The sequence below is a fragment of the Polypterus senegalus genome, chromosome 6 (assembly GCF_016835505.1).
Source record: "Polypterus senegalus isolate Bchr_013 chromosome 6, ASM1683550v1, whole genome shotgun sequence".
Taxonomy (NCBI): domain Eukaryota; kingdom Metazoa; phylum Chordata; class Cladistia; order Polypteriformes; family Polypteridae; genus Polypterus; species Polypterus senegalus.
The window spans coordinates 109,504,580-109,521,050 of NC_053159.1; the positions used below are offsets into that span (position 1 = coordinate 109,504,580).

At 39.0% G+C, this 16,471-nt stretch overlaps 1 protein-coding gene across 1 annotated transcript in view; it reads left to right on the plus strand.

Moving 5' to 3' along the window:
• appbp2 (amyloid beta precursor protein (cytoplasmic tail) binding protein 2) overlaps nucleotides 1-16,471 on the plus strand; it is a 41,178-nt gene that overhangs the window by 12,426 nt on the left and 12,281 nt on the right. The window contains exons 3-6 of the mRNA XM_039756741.1: nucleotides 3,108-3,259; nucleotides 4,040-4,163; nucleotides 14,097-14,265; nucleotides 16,110-16,199. Of these exons, the coding sequence (XP_039612675.1) occupies nucleotides 3,108-3,259; nucleotides 4,040-4,163; nucleotides 14,097-14,265; nucleotides 16,110-16,199 (535 nt within the window). The remainder of the gene's footprint in view (nucleotides 1-3,107; nucleotides 3,260-4,039; nucleotides 4,164-14,096; nucleotides 14,266-16,109; nucleotides 16,200-16,471) is intronic.

The window sequence follows — 16,471 nt, forward strand, 5'->3', positions numbered from 1 at the left end:
CTCTGCTACAGATTTGAACCAGACATATGGCGTAATAACAAACACTACATAAAACAGTGACCAACAATCCATAGCCTCTGAAACTGCTTTTAGTATATAATACTGCCAATGCACCATATATACCCCCACCCTATTTACTTGCCCTTCATAGCACACTGAAAATTGTCACAGTCTTATGCTACATCCGCTACTTTAATTTTGACATTTCAAGCTAGCACTGCAGTCCCTTCCCCTACGTCATTCTCTCCTCCCTTTCCTTATAACTCATGTAAGTTAGATTAACTGGTTACAAGAAGGGAGATGGTGTAATGGGGAGTATTTTTACTATTTTTGTGCCAAATAAATGAAAAATCCATGTGATGCATCAACGGCATTATTTTGAATACTAATGAAGTAAATTGTATCGGATTCAATGAATTCAAAGATTACCAGGACATTATTTTAAAAAATAGTAAAGCAAAATTAATTTGGTATAAGTTGAATATCCTTTATTGTAGTTAGTTGCTTATTCAATAGATAAATAAAAAATGCAAACTCAAAATGAAAGTCAAATGACTAGTACTGCACTTTATCTTATAACTGATACACAGCCATTAAATAATGCACACACAAAAACGACAAACTACAAAGGCAGCTGTTTTTATTTAAGAGAGTGGACAGTAAATGAAATGGATGGAAGGCATTGATATTTTGTAAATTAACTGGAGGCAGTATAGTGTTGTATATAATGATTGTGGTTCAACATTTCCTCCTTTAAATTATTTAATCTTTAAAATTCACTTAATTTTAAAATGAAAAGTACCTGCAGGGTTTCCCCTAGACACTTTGTATTTGTAGGCAGCATTGATTACTGATTATGGAACTAATAAATAATGATATTAAACAATGTTAAAATACTCTATCTTGTGAAATGTGAGTCATAGACTTGCACAAGAGAGACAGAGGTGAGTCCAGGCTTCCAAGAAAATCAGTTTTATTGTTTGAAGACAGGAACATTCTCAAAGCATTTATTCATATGGGAGCTGTCACTTAAGCACACAGAGTGCACAAGAAAGAAGAGAGAAAGTGAGCAAGGCCAGGCAAGTGCCCAGTTCTAAATGTTCCCCACATCAACCATCGGGTGACAGACATGTTAAGCAGTGAGCTTGCGAACTTAATGTTGAACCGGAAGTGGATAACCATCCCTGCCTGTTTTAACAGAGTTTTAGTGCACAATGCAATTGGAGGGTTGTCGAATGCCTGTTGGGGTATTTCGGGGTTGCCAGGATCTCACAATATATATTATGTAATAATACAATTTTACTACAAAAACATACAAAGTTTTCATTGAATTGCAATAGAAATATCTCCACAAAAAAGCAGGCATATTTTTTTTTTATTGAGTAATATTTTCTATCTTACTATGGTAAACAAGAGGTAGAAACACTATTGTTTGGTTTGTACTATAAATGAAATTGAGAATTGGGGACAAGGGAGAATTGTGTTAATGCCTAAAGACAGTTTAAAATTTAGATGTGTTTTAGATGAAAGTCATGGGACGTTTAAGGACTCACATTTCTAAATTCTTGCCACTCTTCATTTGCCGGAGATCTAACCTTAAGTGAATTGTGCTGTATGATTAATTACAAACCTGCTTCCAGGTTTTCACACTGATGCAAAGCTGTCTTTTGTGAGTAGTGCAAGCTTAGGGTAACCTTGGTAGCCAGTCAACAAAGAATGCCAGAATCAGTACAGGAGCACTGCACAAAAGTAAATGTACAACTCTGTTACAATGTGAACTCGGTTGCCCTTTTGACAATTCGTTTCAATTGAAAAAATCAGTTCATTTCATTTTAAAATTAGATTGCACAATTCTTTTAATCTCTCCTCCTGAAGGTTGTGTCTATGGATTACTGAACATGTAAGATTTCTGGGAAGATTAATTATAAATTTAAAATTGTATGGGTAACACTGACTTGTATAGGAGCATTTCAAAATCATTTTAGTTTTTGTTTATGAAGTGTATACTAATCTTATTTGTCCAAAGAAGTTGTGTTTTGCTTCAGTGTTTTATGTCCGAATAAATTGTTTTTGAAGGATGTTCATGCATAGTCATTAATTTGTTAGCTTTTCTAAATCAATTTTAAGCAATTAAGCATAAACCTTTAGACCAAAATGTATTTAAGATCATGAAAAATTCCATTCAGTCAGTTTTGTACCTTTGGCTGGTACGGAAAATAAGTATTATATATGTCAAACATTTATTTATTTATGTCAAAGAGATGACCCTGCACTATGTGCAAATCATCCAATCAGCATATTCTGATGAGTACATTGAGTTAGAGAAGTAAGTAGGTGGCATGAGGTACAACTAAAATAATACAGTACTATACCATATTTCCATTCAAGTACACTCAAGATCTGAAGCACATTTCATTGCCAGACTAATAAAACACTATGAACTTACTGTGTCTACTGTATTGCTCATTTGGAATGTAAAGATGGCCTCAATGGAGGTGGTGGGGTAAAGTACCAAGGGTCCTTTAGTAATACTAAGAATAAAGAAGATAAAGTTCAATACTCAATAGATTTCTTGAATAAATCTCCAAAGTAGGAAGAATGGTAAAATTATTAATCAAATTAAACACATTTAATGTAGTACAACATTATTAATATAATCAAAATGTTAAAATTCTCAATTCTTTGTTCATGTGAAATGTTAAAAATTGTTTGTGTCATTGGAAAGTAAATCAGTTGATGTTAATGAATTATCAGAGAAGAATCAGAAGTCATGAAGATAGATATGTCCTTACTGGTGGATAGACAGGCTGTCTTTTCTGGCTGCTGCTGTTGTTCCATTCTTCTTCACTTTCACCATCTATTCCTCCTACACCAATCAAGTTTTTGTAATTTAGCAAAGAAATAATCAGAGAATCTCATGGTGCTGTGCCTTATTCCACTCTTCTTTATTTGATCTCATCTCCAACACTTCGTCCTGGACCAACCAAGTTTTTGTATATTAGCTAACAATAAATCTGAGAATGTCATGTTCCTGTAGCTTATTCCATTCAATAGTTAAGCATTTTATTGAAACAAAAAGTAAATTTAATAATTTGCTTTATTTGTAGACATCTCCTTCATCACTGCTTCCAGGCTTTAATGGACCATGGAGTAAAAGTTGCATCAGTATTGGCAAATTCATTTAGCAGACGCTGCTCGTATATAGCGGAGTCAGATGCCCATGTAAAAGAAAAAGCCATCCAATTTGGATTTGTATTGGGTAAGGATTTTTTTTCTTGAAAACTCACCTGACTTTTCTTTACTCTTGTATGTGTTCATTACTATTTATTTAAAGACCTAAATGTTTGTCTGTGAAATGATCATTTAGAAATCTGAAGATTTTCCAGACATTAGAAGTTTTTAGTTTTAGTTTAAGTTTTTTTTAGTTTTAGTTTAAGTTTTTTTTTTTAACAATAGTAAGTTGTGTTGGGTTTGTTGTATTTAATCATTTGGTTTTTTATACAAAATGCATGTTCCTTCATGTTATTAGGTTGCATGTTTATGGTATTTTTAAAGGTATTTGTTTAAAGACTGATGCTTTCTAACCTGCTGCTAATGTCAGCGGGGAGCCTTCAAAATCGGCATAAAAATTATACATTGTTTTTTGTGTGAAAACCGATCTGGTAAATGTTACAGTATGTTGCAAGGGTCACTCAAACATACACACAAGCATTTTGGAATCACCAGTTAGCCTTACCAGCACACATTTGGTGATACTGAAAGATTTGAACACTGGATCTGTGCACTACCTTATCTCCCTCTCTTAAGATATTTAAATGCAGCACATGTAAAACAGACTGATATTTGTTTATATGCTTATCAACTTGTATTATAGTATCTGTGGTTCTGCTGTTATATTTAAAATCAAGATAAAAAAATTTCAGTTAACTCCAAAATTGAAGTTCAGTTCATTATTAAATGATTGGCCTAGCTTTGATCTATTCAGTTTAAAACAATGAAAGTTGGAAAATTTCTACATCTTATTTTTGTTTTGTTTCAGGGGGATTTCTTTCAGATGCAGGCTGGTACAGTGATGCCGAAAAAGTGTTTCTGTCTTGTTTACAACTTTGCACACTACATGATGAGGTGCTTCACTGGTATCGCGCTTTAGAATGTTGTGTAAGGTGGGATTTTTTTTTATTATGAATCTGCTTATTCACCAAACTAAAAACTTTATTTCATACATGTGCTGTCTTTTAATCTGTATTTATTTTTGTTGTTACATTCCACAAAAAATTAGCTTAGATTTGAACGTTAATGGACATTTTCTGCTATTATGCATGTTATCTTGTATTAAAATAAAACTGGAAATCATTTGGTAGGCCATATGTTCAGTCCTAACATGTATTCATCAAATACTAAACTATTCGAGGGAAATATCTAATTGTGATTGTTCTGACAGATACTGCGATTGTGATTCAATCTGTGATATAATTTTTAAACTCAAGCTTCAGTTCATTTTAATTTGTAATAGATTTAAAACATGATGGAGCATTACCTCTAGGGGTCTGTGATACTGGCAGAAAATGATATCTCTATATTTTCTGGGACTTCGATAATGGTAATTAGATTATATTTTGCATCCTTTAAAAATGCGTTTTTATATGTGTATTGATCTAGCTTAATAGGATATTAATTTTAGCTTACTAATGAGATTAATGGAAATAACAGTTAAGGAAAACACGTCTTATTTTTTTAGTTAAAACTGAAAAAAAATAACATAACATTTAAATGACCAAAGTATTACTGAGATCAAACAGTGCAAGTATGAGTAAACCATTTCAAAGTGGCTTTCAGGATTTATACGAAAGACCAACAAAACTATTATAATGAGAACATTTTAAACAGACACTTTCCCTTAATGTAAACAAGATATGAATCCAAAGGGAATAAGATCCATCCATCCATCCTTTTCCGCTTATCCGGGGTTGGGTCGTAGGGGCAGCAGCTTAAGCAGAGAGGCCCAGACTTCCCTCTCCCCGGCCACTTCTTCCAGCTCTTCCGAAAGAATCCCGAGGCGTTCCCAGGCCACCTGGGAGACATAGTCCCTCCAGCGTGTCCTGGGTCTTCCCCGGGCCTCCTCCCGGTTGGACGTGCCCGGAACACCTCACCAGGGAGGTGTCCAGGAAGCATCCTGATCAGATGCCCGAGCCACCTCATCTGACTCCTCTTGATGCGGAGGAGTAGCAGCTCTACTCTGAGCCCCTCCCGGATGACTGAGCTTCTCACCCTATCTTTAAGGGAAAGCCCAGACACCCTGTGGAGGAAACTCATTTCAGCCGCTTGTATTCACGATTTCGTTCTTTCGGTCACTACCCATAGCTCATGACCATAGGTGAGGGTAGGAATGTAGATTGACTAGTAAATTGAGAGCTTTGCCTTACAGTTGAACTCCTTTTTCACCAGGACAGACCGATGCAGAGCCCGCATCACTGCGGATGCCGCACCGATCTGCCTGTCGATCTCACGGCCCATTCTTCCCTCACTTGTGAACAAGACCCCGAGATACTTGAACTCCTCCACTTGGGGCAGGATCTCTCCCCCAACCCTGAGAGGGCACTCCACCCTTTTCCGGCTGAGGACCATGGTCTCGGATTTGGAGGTGCTGATTCTCATCCCAGCCGCTTCACACTCAGCTGCGAACCGATCCAGAGAGAGCTGAAGATCACGGCCTGATGAAGCAAACAGGACAACATCATCTGCAAAAGCAGTGACCCAATCCTGAGTCCACCAAACCGACCCCTTCAACACCCTGGCTGCGCCTAGAAATTCTGTCCATAAAAGTTATGAACAGAATCGGTGACAAAGGGCAGCCCTGGCGGAGTCCAACTCTCACTGGAAGCGGGCTCGACTTACTGCCGGCAATGCGGACCAAGCTCTGACACCGGTTGTACAGGGACCGAACAGCTCTTATCAGGGGGTCCGGTACCCCATACTCCCGGAGCACCCCCCACAGGATTCCCGAGGGACACGGTCGAACCCTTTTCCAAGTCCACAAAACACATGTAGACTGGTTGGGCAAACTCCCATGCACCCTCCAGGATTCTGCTAAGGGTGTAGAGCTGGTCCACTGTTCCGCAACCAGGACGAAAACCACACTGTTCCTCCTGAATCTGAGGTTCGACTATCCGATGGACCCTCCTCTCCAGAACCCCCAAATAGACTTTTCCAGGGAGGCTGAGGAGTGTGATCCCTCTATAGTTGGAACACACCCTCCGGTCCCCCTTTTTAAAGAGGGGGACCACCACCCCAGTCTGCCAATCCAGAGGCACTGTCCCCGATATCCAAGACAGTCCTACAACATCCAGAGCCTTGAGGAACTCCGGGCGTATCTCATCCACCCCGGGCCCTGCCACCAAGGAGTTTTTGACCACCTCGGTGACTTCAGTCCCAGAGATGGGAGAGCCCACCTCAGAGTCCCCAGGCTCTGCTTCCTCATTGAAGGCATGTTAGTGGGATTGAGGAGGTCTTGAAGTACTCCCCCACCGACCCAGCGCCCGAGTGAGGTCAGCAGCGCACCATCCCCACCATATACGGTGTTGACACTGCACTGCTTCCCCCTCCTGAGACGCCGGACGGTGGACCAGAATCTCCTCGAAGCCGTCCGAAAGTCATTCTCCATGGCCTCTCAAACTCCTCCCATGCCCGAAGTTTTGCCTCAGCAACAACCAAGCCGATTCGCTTGGCCTGCCGGTACCTATCAGCTGCCTCCAGAGACCCACAGGACAAAAGTCCTATAGGACTCCTTCTTCAGCTTGCGGCATCCCTCACCGGTGTCCACCAACGGGTTCGGGATTGCCGCCACAACAGGCACCACCCACCTTACAGCCACTGCTCCTCAACAATAGAGGCACGGAACATGGCCCATTCGACTCATGTCCCCACCTCCCTCGGGGCGTGGTTGAAGTTCTGCCGAGGTGGGGGTTGAAGCTACTTCTGACAGGGGACTCTGCCAGCCGTTCCCAGCAGACCCTCACAACACGTTTGGGCCTACCAGGTCCTGACCGGCATCTTCCCCCACCATCAAAGCCAACTCGCCACCAGGTGGTGATCAGCTCCGACCCTCTCTTGACCCGAGTGTCCAAGACATATGGCCGCAAGTCCGACGACACGACCACAAAGTCGATCATCGAACTGAGGCCTAGGGTGTCCTGGTGCCAAGTGCACATATGAACACCCTTATGCTTGAACATGGTGTTCGTATGGACAATCCGTGGCGAGCACAGAAGTCCAATAACAAAACACCGCTCGGGTTCAGATCGGGGGCCATTCCTCCCAATCACGCCCTTCCAGGTCTCACTGTCATTGCCCACGTGAGCATTGAAGTCTCCCAGCAAAACGAGGGAATCCCAGAAGGTATGCCCTCTAGCACCCCTCCAGAGACTCCAAAAGGGTGGATACTCCAAACTGCTGTTCGGCGCATACGCACAAACAACAGTCAGGACCCTTCCCCCCACCTGAAGGCGGAGGGAAGCCACCCTCTCGTCCACCGGGGTAAACCCCAATGCACAGGCTCCAAGTCGGGGGGCAATAAGTATGCCCACACCTGCTCGGCACCTCTCACCGGGGGCAACTCCAGAGTGGTAGAGAGTCCAGCCCCTCTCAAGGAGATTGGTTCCAGAGTCCAAGCTGTGCGTCGAGGTGAGTCCGACTATATCTACCTGGAACCTCTCGACCTCGCGTACTAGCTCAGGCTCCTTCCCTAGCTCTTCATTGGAGGTTTGTTGAACCGCTCTTTGTCTCATCCCTCACCTAGGGCCAGTTTGCCTTGGGTGACCCTACCAGGGGCATAAAGCCCCGGGCAACATAGCTCCTAGGATCATTGGGACACGCAAACCCCTCCACCACGATAAGGTGACGGTCCCGAGGAGGGGGGGAATAAGATATTAATCATAAATGAACTACAGGGTATAAACATTACAGTCTGGATAAACATAAACATAAACTGCTCTGCTATAAGGTGAATTGTGCAGCATACAAGCAAGAACAAAATCTTAACATACTGTACCTTTGTGTAAAAATCCAAAGTTCTGCCAAATACTACACTGAGAAAAAAAACTGTAGAATTTATAAACAACTTCTGTCATATATTGCACAAAGATAAAAAAAACAAAAAACAAACCTGTAACATTTTTAAACAGATTACTAACTTCAAGGTCTGTCCAATATTGCACAAAGACATCAGAAAAATAAAATTGTAAAATTCTACTGAGGAAATGTGAAGTTGTTTGACTGAAACAAGATTCAAGAGTTTTATTCATCACACACACACACAGTTACACAGGTACAGCATACAGTGAAATGAAAAGCTGGTTCACTCTCTAGATTGTGCAAAACAAAAGCAACACACAGTTAAAATAAATAATAAAATAAGACAAGGGTAATAATAAATTAAGTTAAATATAAATTAAACATCAGCATCTCCACAGTTTCTGGCTTCAGAGCAGCACAGTCACATGTTACATTTTCTCTCTTGCTGAAAGCCCCCTCAGAGGGGCTGTTTGAGGCAGGATTGCACAGATACATTTTTGCAAGTTTCTCCATTTTGGGGAAATGCACTTCTTGTGTTTTCCACTACTCAAGTGGATTTACATCACAGTCCACCTCAGGTATCATCAAGTAGCCCTTGATCTCTGTTTCAATGGCAGTGTGCAGAGACTTGCCTTCCCTGAATTCCTGTGTTTTTTTTAAATAGCTGCCAAAAGACTTTTTTCTTTTTTTTCTTATTCACCCAACTGTGGTTGGATAAGATGTATACATCAGTTTGGTGGTGGGGATGTGAGTGAGTGTTTAAATAATGAAAGAAAAAAAGTGCTTTGAAATCACGTTCCCCCAGCCGATAGGCATATGCTTCTTACGAAAATAATAGTCTGTTTGAACAAATTATGTAATTTTTTCAAACTGTTTTTTTTGCCTGACACTTAACGGGGCAACATACATCTGCTGATCATGGACGCCTATGTGCTCGTGTTTTGCACGCGCAGTAGTCTATCCTTTTAGGTTACATGAGACATTGAAGACGTGGACTCTCAAGGTGTGTTTTTGATTGTTTTTTGCTAAATGAGTGACATACGTGATAGCTTCAGCATGCATATCGATAAAACAACAATTAAGATATTATCCCAGACAATACACATTGCACACACCTAATTACCACGAGATATCAATATATGAACTGCTTTATTTTCTAATTCAAGGAAGACATATTTATTACATATTTTAATTGAAATAGAACAATCAAACAAAAGCACAATTATCACCAAAGCTATGATTTATGGCTTAGGAACAACATCTAAATATTACACAATCTGTAATCAATAGAACATTATTTATTATCCAAAATTTAGCTTGGACATTAACAAACCACAGAATAATTATCAAAAAAGTGATCACTAAATATAATAGAAATTAAACCTGTTACACAAAATATCTAAATATTGCACATTCAAGCAAAACTTTTATTTGTAGATAACCAGCATTTATCTATTGAACCTTTCTCACATAGGCTATCACTGTAGGATATAGTAAATAATAACTAAAATGTTAAAATTACTCCAAATGACAGACGCCTTATAAAATATTTGCTTTCCTGGCATCATCTTCTCAACACTCATTGTGGTCCTTAAAGATTCTCACTAGCATGTTAACCTTTGCTGGTTTCAGACATGTTGACTGTATTTCCCCAAGCACTAAAGAGACTCTCTGATGGCAAACTCCAGTCAAGTGTTGTGTTTCTTCCTGCTTCCCAGCTCTGACTTGCCTGGATAAAGGAGCCTGGTCAATTTTATTTAGAACCCAGGAGTACTTCCTGTGCCAATGGAAGCACTTGTGGGTTACATGGAAGTCTCATAAATTGAGGAGCGCATCTCCCTACAGCAGCCCTTTGTGGCACCCACGATAGATGAGCAGGGCTGTGTTGCCATATTACATCTCCCAGCTTTCCCTGCTGGTTCCCAAATGAGTGTCGATACTACAGAGGGCTGCTACCATCTCATGTCCTGGGGTAATAACGTATCCCCTGTGGCATCTTTTATCTCTCATGGGCTGTCTGTCCATCTCTTCTGGGTCTGGCTCATTCCTCTCTCCTGGCTGGGATCCCTATCTGCCTGCCTGGAGCCTCTCGTCCAGGCAAGGAACCATCCCCTCCTCTGGTCTGGATGCTCGTCCAACCCATGTGGCACTGACAGTTTGTACATGATTTTTTATACTTTACTATAATGGTAAAGACCGCAAAAACAAACACCAACTTAAAAAAAATGGCAGCAGTACTCTGCAGTTGCAAGAGTAATCACAATCCCAAGCACCCTATAAAAAGGAAGCACTAACACCAACATCTTGTTTCCAGTCTAATATTGATAGCTAGATGCTTACATTTAAACCACATACATCGTTTGGTGCGAAAGCACAATCTTATCCCTCACCCCAGTTCTTGTACCTTGTAAGGATTTAGGCATCTTTTAATGGATGCTTTTTTGGCTCCCTGTCCTGACGAATCAAGAATGGCCAGTCAGTTAGTAAGACCGTGACAGTGTGTGAATAATGAACAAAGTACAGCAGGCATATCGAAAGAGGACTTGTTTTATTATTTTGGAGGTGGCCACTACATAGTGGCCAATTTCAGTATACAGTTTAATATCACAGCATTCAGAAAAAAAGCCATTCTGCACCTTTGGGTGCATTCAGAAATGTGTGATCCTAATGGTATTGAGTCAGGGTCATATAATCGGTCTACTTTTTCTCCTCCAGTATATTCAGATGCAAAATTATACTTTTACATCACTAAAACTCATGGCAGAAATGTCACCCAGACCAAATCTTAAGAAAAGCCTTTGCATTTCTGTTGGTGATCACTAGTCAGTGTGAATTTCTAATTTTAAATATAGTGAATCCTATTGCACCTTTTTACAAAGAACTGATTTAAAAAAAAATGAACAGCGGAGATGCTTACAGGATAATTAATCAAGCGCTAGTCTGAAGAGATGATTTGTAACGAGAGGTTAGTGCCACTTTGAACAAGAGATCTGCTCTATTGATTTGAGCTTGTCTGCTGCACACACACCACTCAACCGAGTTAACCAAAGAACAGCATTAAACCGATGCCCTCAAAATAGTAATAAAACCAGTCCATAAACACATTGCAGGCTTTAGAATATTAATTGAATGCTACAGACTATATTAATAACACACTAGATATCAGAACAGTGCATCACCAAGCCAGATAGCATTTATGTATATAGCAAAAGTGATGTATAGCAGCAGCTGCACCGTACACACCCACACACAGCTAAGTACAGAAATAGAGCTCCCTCAGTACAACTTGGTTATCATTTTCCATGCCCAGATCATCTACAGTGATCGAACTTGGCTTATTTATATTATTCAGTATGACTCTCTTTAGTGACTTTGCTCATACCATTTGGTACCTGAATTCTGTTGCCTAAATGAGGAACTTCTGTTGAAATATCAGGCAGATAGTTATGTAATTACGAAATGGGGCTACGTCCAGCGCACACTCAGTCGCTGCTCAGATCCATTTGGGAGGCCTTTGCAGTCACTGCTCCACTTATCTGGGATGCCCTACCAGAGAACTTAAGAACACAGCAGATTGTGGGCTGTTTTAAAAAACAGCTAAAGACTTTTTTTATTTTGGAAAGCATATTAACAAGAATGCCAATATTTATTGTCGTTTTATCTGTTTTTAACTTTTGTCTTTATTAAATATTTTTATGTAACACTTTGAGATTTACTACTTATGTAAAGTGCATTATAAATAAAATGAATTAATATTATTATTATTGCCTTACATCTCGCTCACCCCACTCTACACGTTTAGTCAGTGGGGCGAACCAGCCCCTAGAGCACCTCAGCCTGTGCGCTCCCTCACAGAGCCCCAGCTCGAGCTGCCTTCTCCTTCCTGGTGTCTGGTTCATCTACCATGACTGCCTTTTCCCCTCCATTAAGCTCCTTCTGTTCTGTCTTCTGCCGGCCCATAAATATATGTCTCCGTGGACGTAGCGCCTTAATCACACGCCTTAGGAAGCTGATGAAGCAATTCAAAATGATACACTGGCACGTGCAGGTGCGACTTGCCCCAATTACCTCGTCAACTCCCCGCGGTCATGCAATCACGCCCACGGAAACCGACACAGATAACTGGATTTAAAAACTGGCGATATTTTTTTTGAAGCCACAGACCTGCTGTATCACAAATAGCATTATAAATGCAAGTTGCAGTTTTATTGTTTATGTATATAGCTTAGCTTGAAGCAAGGTGCATATTAATGTGGTTTGCAATATGATGGATCAGTTGGTAAAGATGTCATCACCAAGTTGCACTTGTTTTATTTTATTTCGTTTTTATTTGGCGAATACTGTGTAATGTACCTTGGCTTGAAGCCTTGAAGTAATAGTATTATTACTGGAAGTTTCACTATTATTTATTTTATATTTATTTTATTATTTATTAGTTTAAATATTATGCAGTTTAATGATGGTAACGTTGTTTAAAAAGTCACTTTAACGTGTCAGTGGACAGAGATTGTTAACATTAACAGAAAGTGTAGTTGGTTTACAAAAAATATTGACTATTCCTTTTCTAAGATAGTTTCAGTGCAATACAACTTTTGACAATCACCTCTGGATATTTTACTAAGTCTGAATGCCTCTTTGGATGGTTGAAAATATGTTGTCAAAATTATAGTTTAAGTTGTTTACAAAATTTGTTCCATAAAAAGGTTCTATATTTTGACTGCAGCTGTCATGCAATGTGTTTCCTTCTCTTCATTAGTGCCATCCCCTTGAAAACTATCACTTTATGGGGCCATGCAAACCTGTATTCATACTTGTGTGCACATTAAAATGTTTTTTTGTACAATAGAATAGGTTATTCTTAACCAGTCTACTGCACGGAAAAGAATACTGTGAAACCGGTATAATTTTGAAAAATACCATGATATAGAATTTTGGTCATACAGCCCAGCACTATTTAGGGGTCCAGCTGTAAGTATATTACTAATGAAGAAAACAAGCTAACTGTTCAAAATTACAAAAAAGTTGATCATGGAAGTGCAAAAACAAATTTACAAAATACCACAGCTTTGCATGGTGCATCTGGAGTAGCACACTACCAGAACTAGTGTGGGTAAAATTAAACAATTGTTCTTTTACAATCAACTGTCAGCATTTGCCTTCGAATAAGACCTTTTTTTTTATTTTAATAAATTCGAATTACAATCAAATAGCAACATACAAGCTAAAAGCCCTTTTGGTCAGACACTCTGCCTAATGTATACCCTAAATCGTAGCCTTTACTATTTGCTGATCACATTGTTTCAAAATTAATTGTTCAGCCCTAATGCATATATCCAACACAATTGGCATTGGGAGGAGAGTATGGGTGTTGGACTGAAAATTGGGGCTTAATTAAGCCAAATCAGTGGGACAGTAATTCAAATTAAGGCCCTTCTCAAAATGTGATTGAAACAGCAGTTTTAAGGGGATGTGCAGATGATTCTCTCGATACATTATGATTTTTCTTTCCATTTCAGAAGCTGCTACTTTGTCATTGCCAGTTTTGTAATAACTATGAAAATGGCATAGGGGCAGATTTTAATAGTAGCAGGTGCTAACTTAAAACAGGTGTTGCTTCTTCCATGGCATTTCATATGCCTTGGTTTGAGGATAGGAATCAACAGGTCACTGTCTGTTTCTTTTTTTTTTTTACTAGGAACTGCTGTCCTAAAAAGTACTACTTGATACACAAAATATTTTTCATGATTTCCATATATTTTAGTTGCTTGGAATATTTCACTGATATATTGGTGTCCAAGGGAGAAAATATTGACTTCTGTACACATCATACCACACCACCTGTGGTTCGTTTTTTTTATAGACTAGAATTAGAATTTCTGCAAGCATAACATATCTTTAAAAGTTATTTATAGTTACATTTTGACATGGTGTTTACAATAGACTTTAAAAAGTGTAAAGAATTGGCACTTTGCATGCTTGAATAATAAATGTGACAAAGTAATGTTCAATTCATCCTGTCCCCATAGGTTACTTCATGTACGTAATGGCAACTGTAAGTATCATTTAGGTGAAGAAACATTTAAGCTTGCACAGTCCTACATGGAAAAACTTGCAAAGCATGGACACCAAGCAAATAAGGCTGCCCTTTATGGAGAACTTTGTGCATTGCTGTTTGCTAAAAGCCACTATGATGAGGTATGTCCTTTTATGATGTTTTGCTTGTTTAAACTTTAGATCAATTCACTGTGTTAATACTTAAACCAGATTTTTATTCTTAAAGTTGTTTTGATATGGCATAATGTTAGGCTGTACCTACCTCATTCAAAACAGTCAAAGCAACTGGCAACTGCCACAGCATCCAAGCCTGGTCAAGATGCCATTCTGCCACAGATCACACTCGCGCACACACACACACATGCTTACACTTATCACACAATGGAACACTTTCCAGTTGGTAGCTAGCCTTAAGGCAATGTCACATTGGAAGACCTTTCCAGTGATTTTCAGTCATAGACTTTATTTATATAAATTTAGAGAGTCTGAGTGCCCAGTGACTCTGACCAACTAATCCACTTCTCATATTGACAAAATCAGAAAGGTTTGATTTTATTTTTAGTCTTAGGCAGGCAGCCTTTAGGCATGTTTTGTGTGCATGAGAGTGGACAATCAATGCATGCTCATCTGGAAATGCTATGCATACATATAATGCAGTTATGAGGAATAAGGAACTCGGATGTTTTACACCTCACAAGTTTTATGTACCATGAGAGAATGGAAAAATTAAGAAAAGGGCCACATTTGTGACTGAACTCGCCGTACCTTATAAGCATTCGTACAGCACATGCTCCGTCAGGTAGCATATTATTAGCTGTCAAAAAAGGGGTGAGCACAAGTGTGCTGGATGGTTATTTGTGACGTGCCCATTGATTTTCGGTCCTGTAAATTAACATAGACAAGTGATGAGATTAGCACCTGCAGTTGGCAAGTCCGACATACCTAATGACTAGAAGTTGCATAATGTGACAATGGCTTTAGAGGGAAGTATTCCTGAAAATAACTAGAAAATTCAATGGGCATCATTCCAAACAATTACATTAATGTAAATAAGTAGATTTTTAAAATGAACCTTAGAATTGCTTTTGTAATCTGGCCCATCTTCCAAAAACTGATCACTTCCCTGCTGCAAGTTATTGTAGCATGTTAGCAGAGCAGGCAGGTATTATTATCATTTTATTTTAACGAATGAAAAAAAAAAACTAATATTGTAAATAAATGGGTGGATTGATTTGTGGGAAGTAGATGTTTATGTAGATCTGTAACAAACAATCTTCGCCATGTAGGGCATTTCCTAAACATATTCAGGCTACATTAGTGTACACTTTTTGAGGAAATGAGCATTATCTGGGTGTAATATTATACGTTTTGTTATGGCCAAGTGCCTTTCTGGGAGATTATGTCTTTGCAAACTAACACTAAGTGAAGCAGTAGTAAATAATGAGTTAAAGATATAAAAATAAAATTAATTCATTACTAGAACTCAGTAGTAATTCTGCTTGAATATTTTGCTTCCTAAACTGGTGGTTTTGTAAGGGGATTCTTTAAAAGTGAGCAATTGATTGTTGTATTTTTACCTGTGCTTCTAAGGAATAGGAGATTTTTAAAAAGCAAAGCAAGTTGTGTGATCTTGTGCTATGTTGAGCTCAGTGTAAACAGATGCATTTTTTGGAGAAGCTTGGTATCTTAATATTGAAACACTAAAAATGCTCAGTAGGGTTTCATTACAATACATTGTTTATTACTTCAAAAGTAAGCTGAACAACCAAATGCATGTACTATAATAGTTTTACGGTATACCCTTTTTCTGTGAAGGAATGATGGCCCTTAATAGTTAGGCTGTGAGTTATACCTTAGTGGCATAAATCTTTTAATAGCTATATGATGCCACTAAAGAATACCTTTGAACAGGAGTTTTTTTTTTTACATTTTCTTAAACTGAAAACTATAATTTATGCTGAAAACTTTTTTCCCCCTTGTTGAAGGCTTATAAATGGTGCATCGAAGCAATGAAGGAGATCACAGTTGGTTTACCAGTGAAGGTGGTAGTGGATGTTTTAAGACAAGCATCAAAGGTAAAGCAAAGAATAACACAAACATTCAGTTTATCTCTGTAGTTAACTTTTATTTTAGTTGTTGATTAATCTATTCAATTACCTTGACATTCTCTGAGCTGACAGACTTGGTGGCAAGTGTTTACATAATTGTTTTCAGTTGAGGTTTTGGCTGTATTTAGAGCTTATGAAAATTAAAAGGAAATACCTTTCACAGAAGACAGAGTCTAATGGGTAGATGACGGAGATGACTTAAATGATAGTCTTTACAATTAGATACATCTAGATTGTCA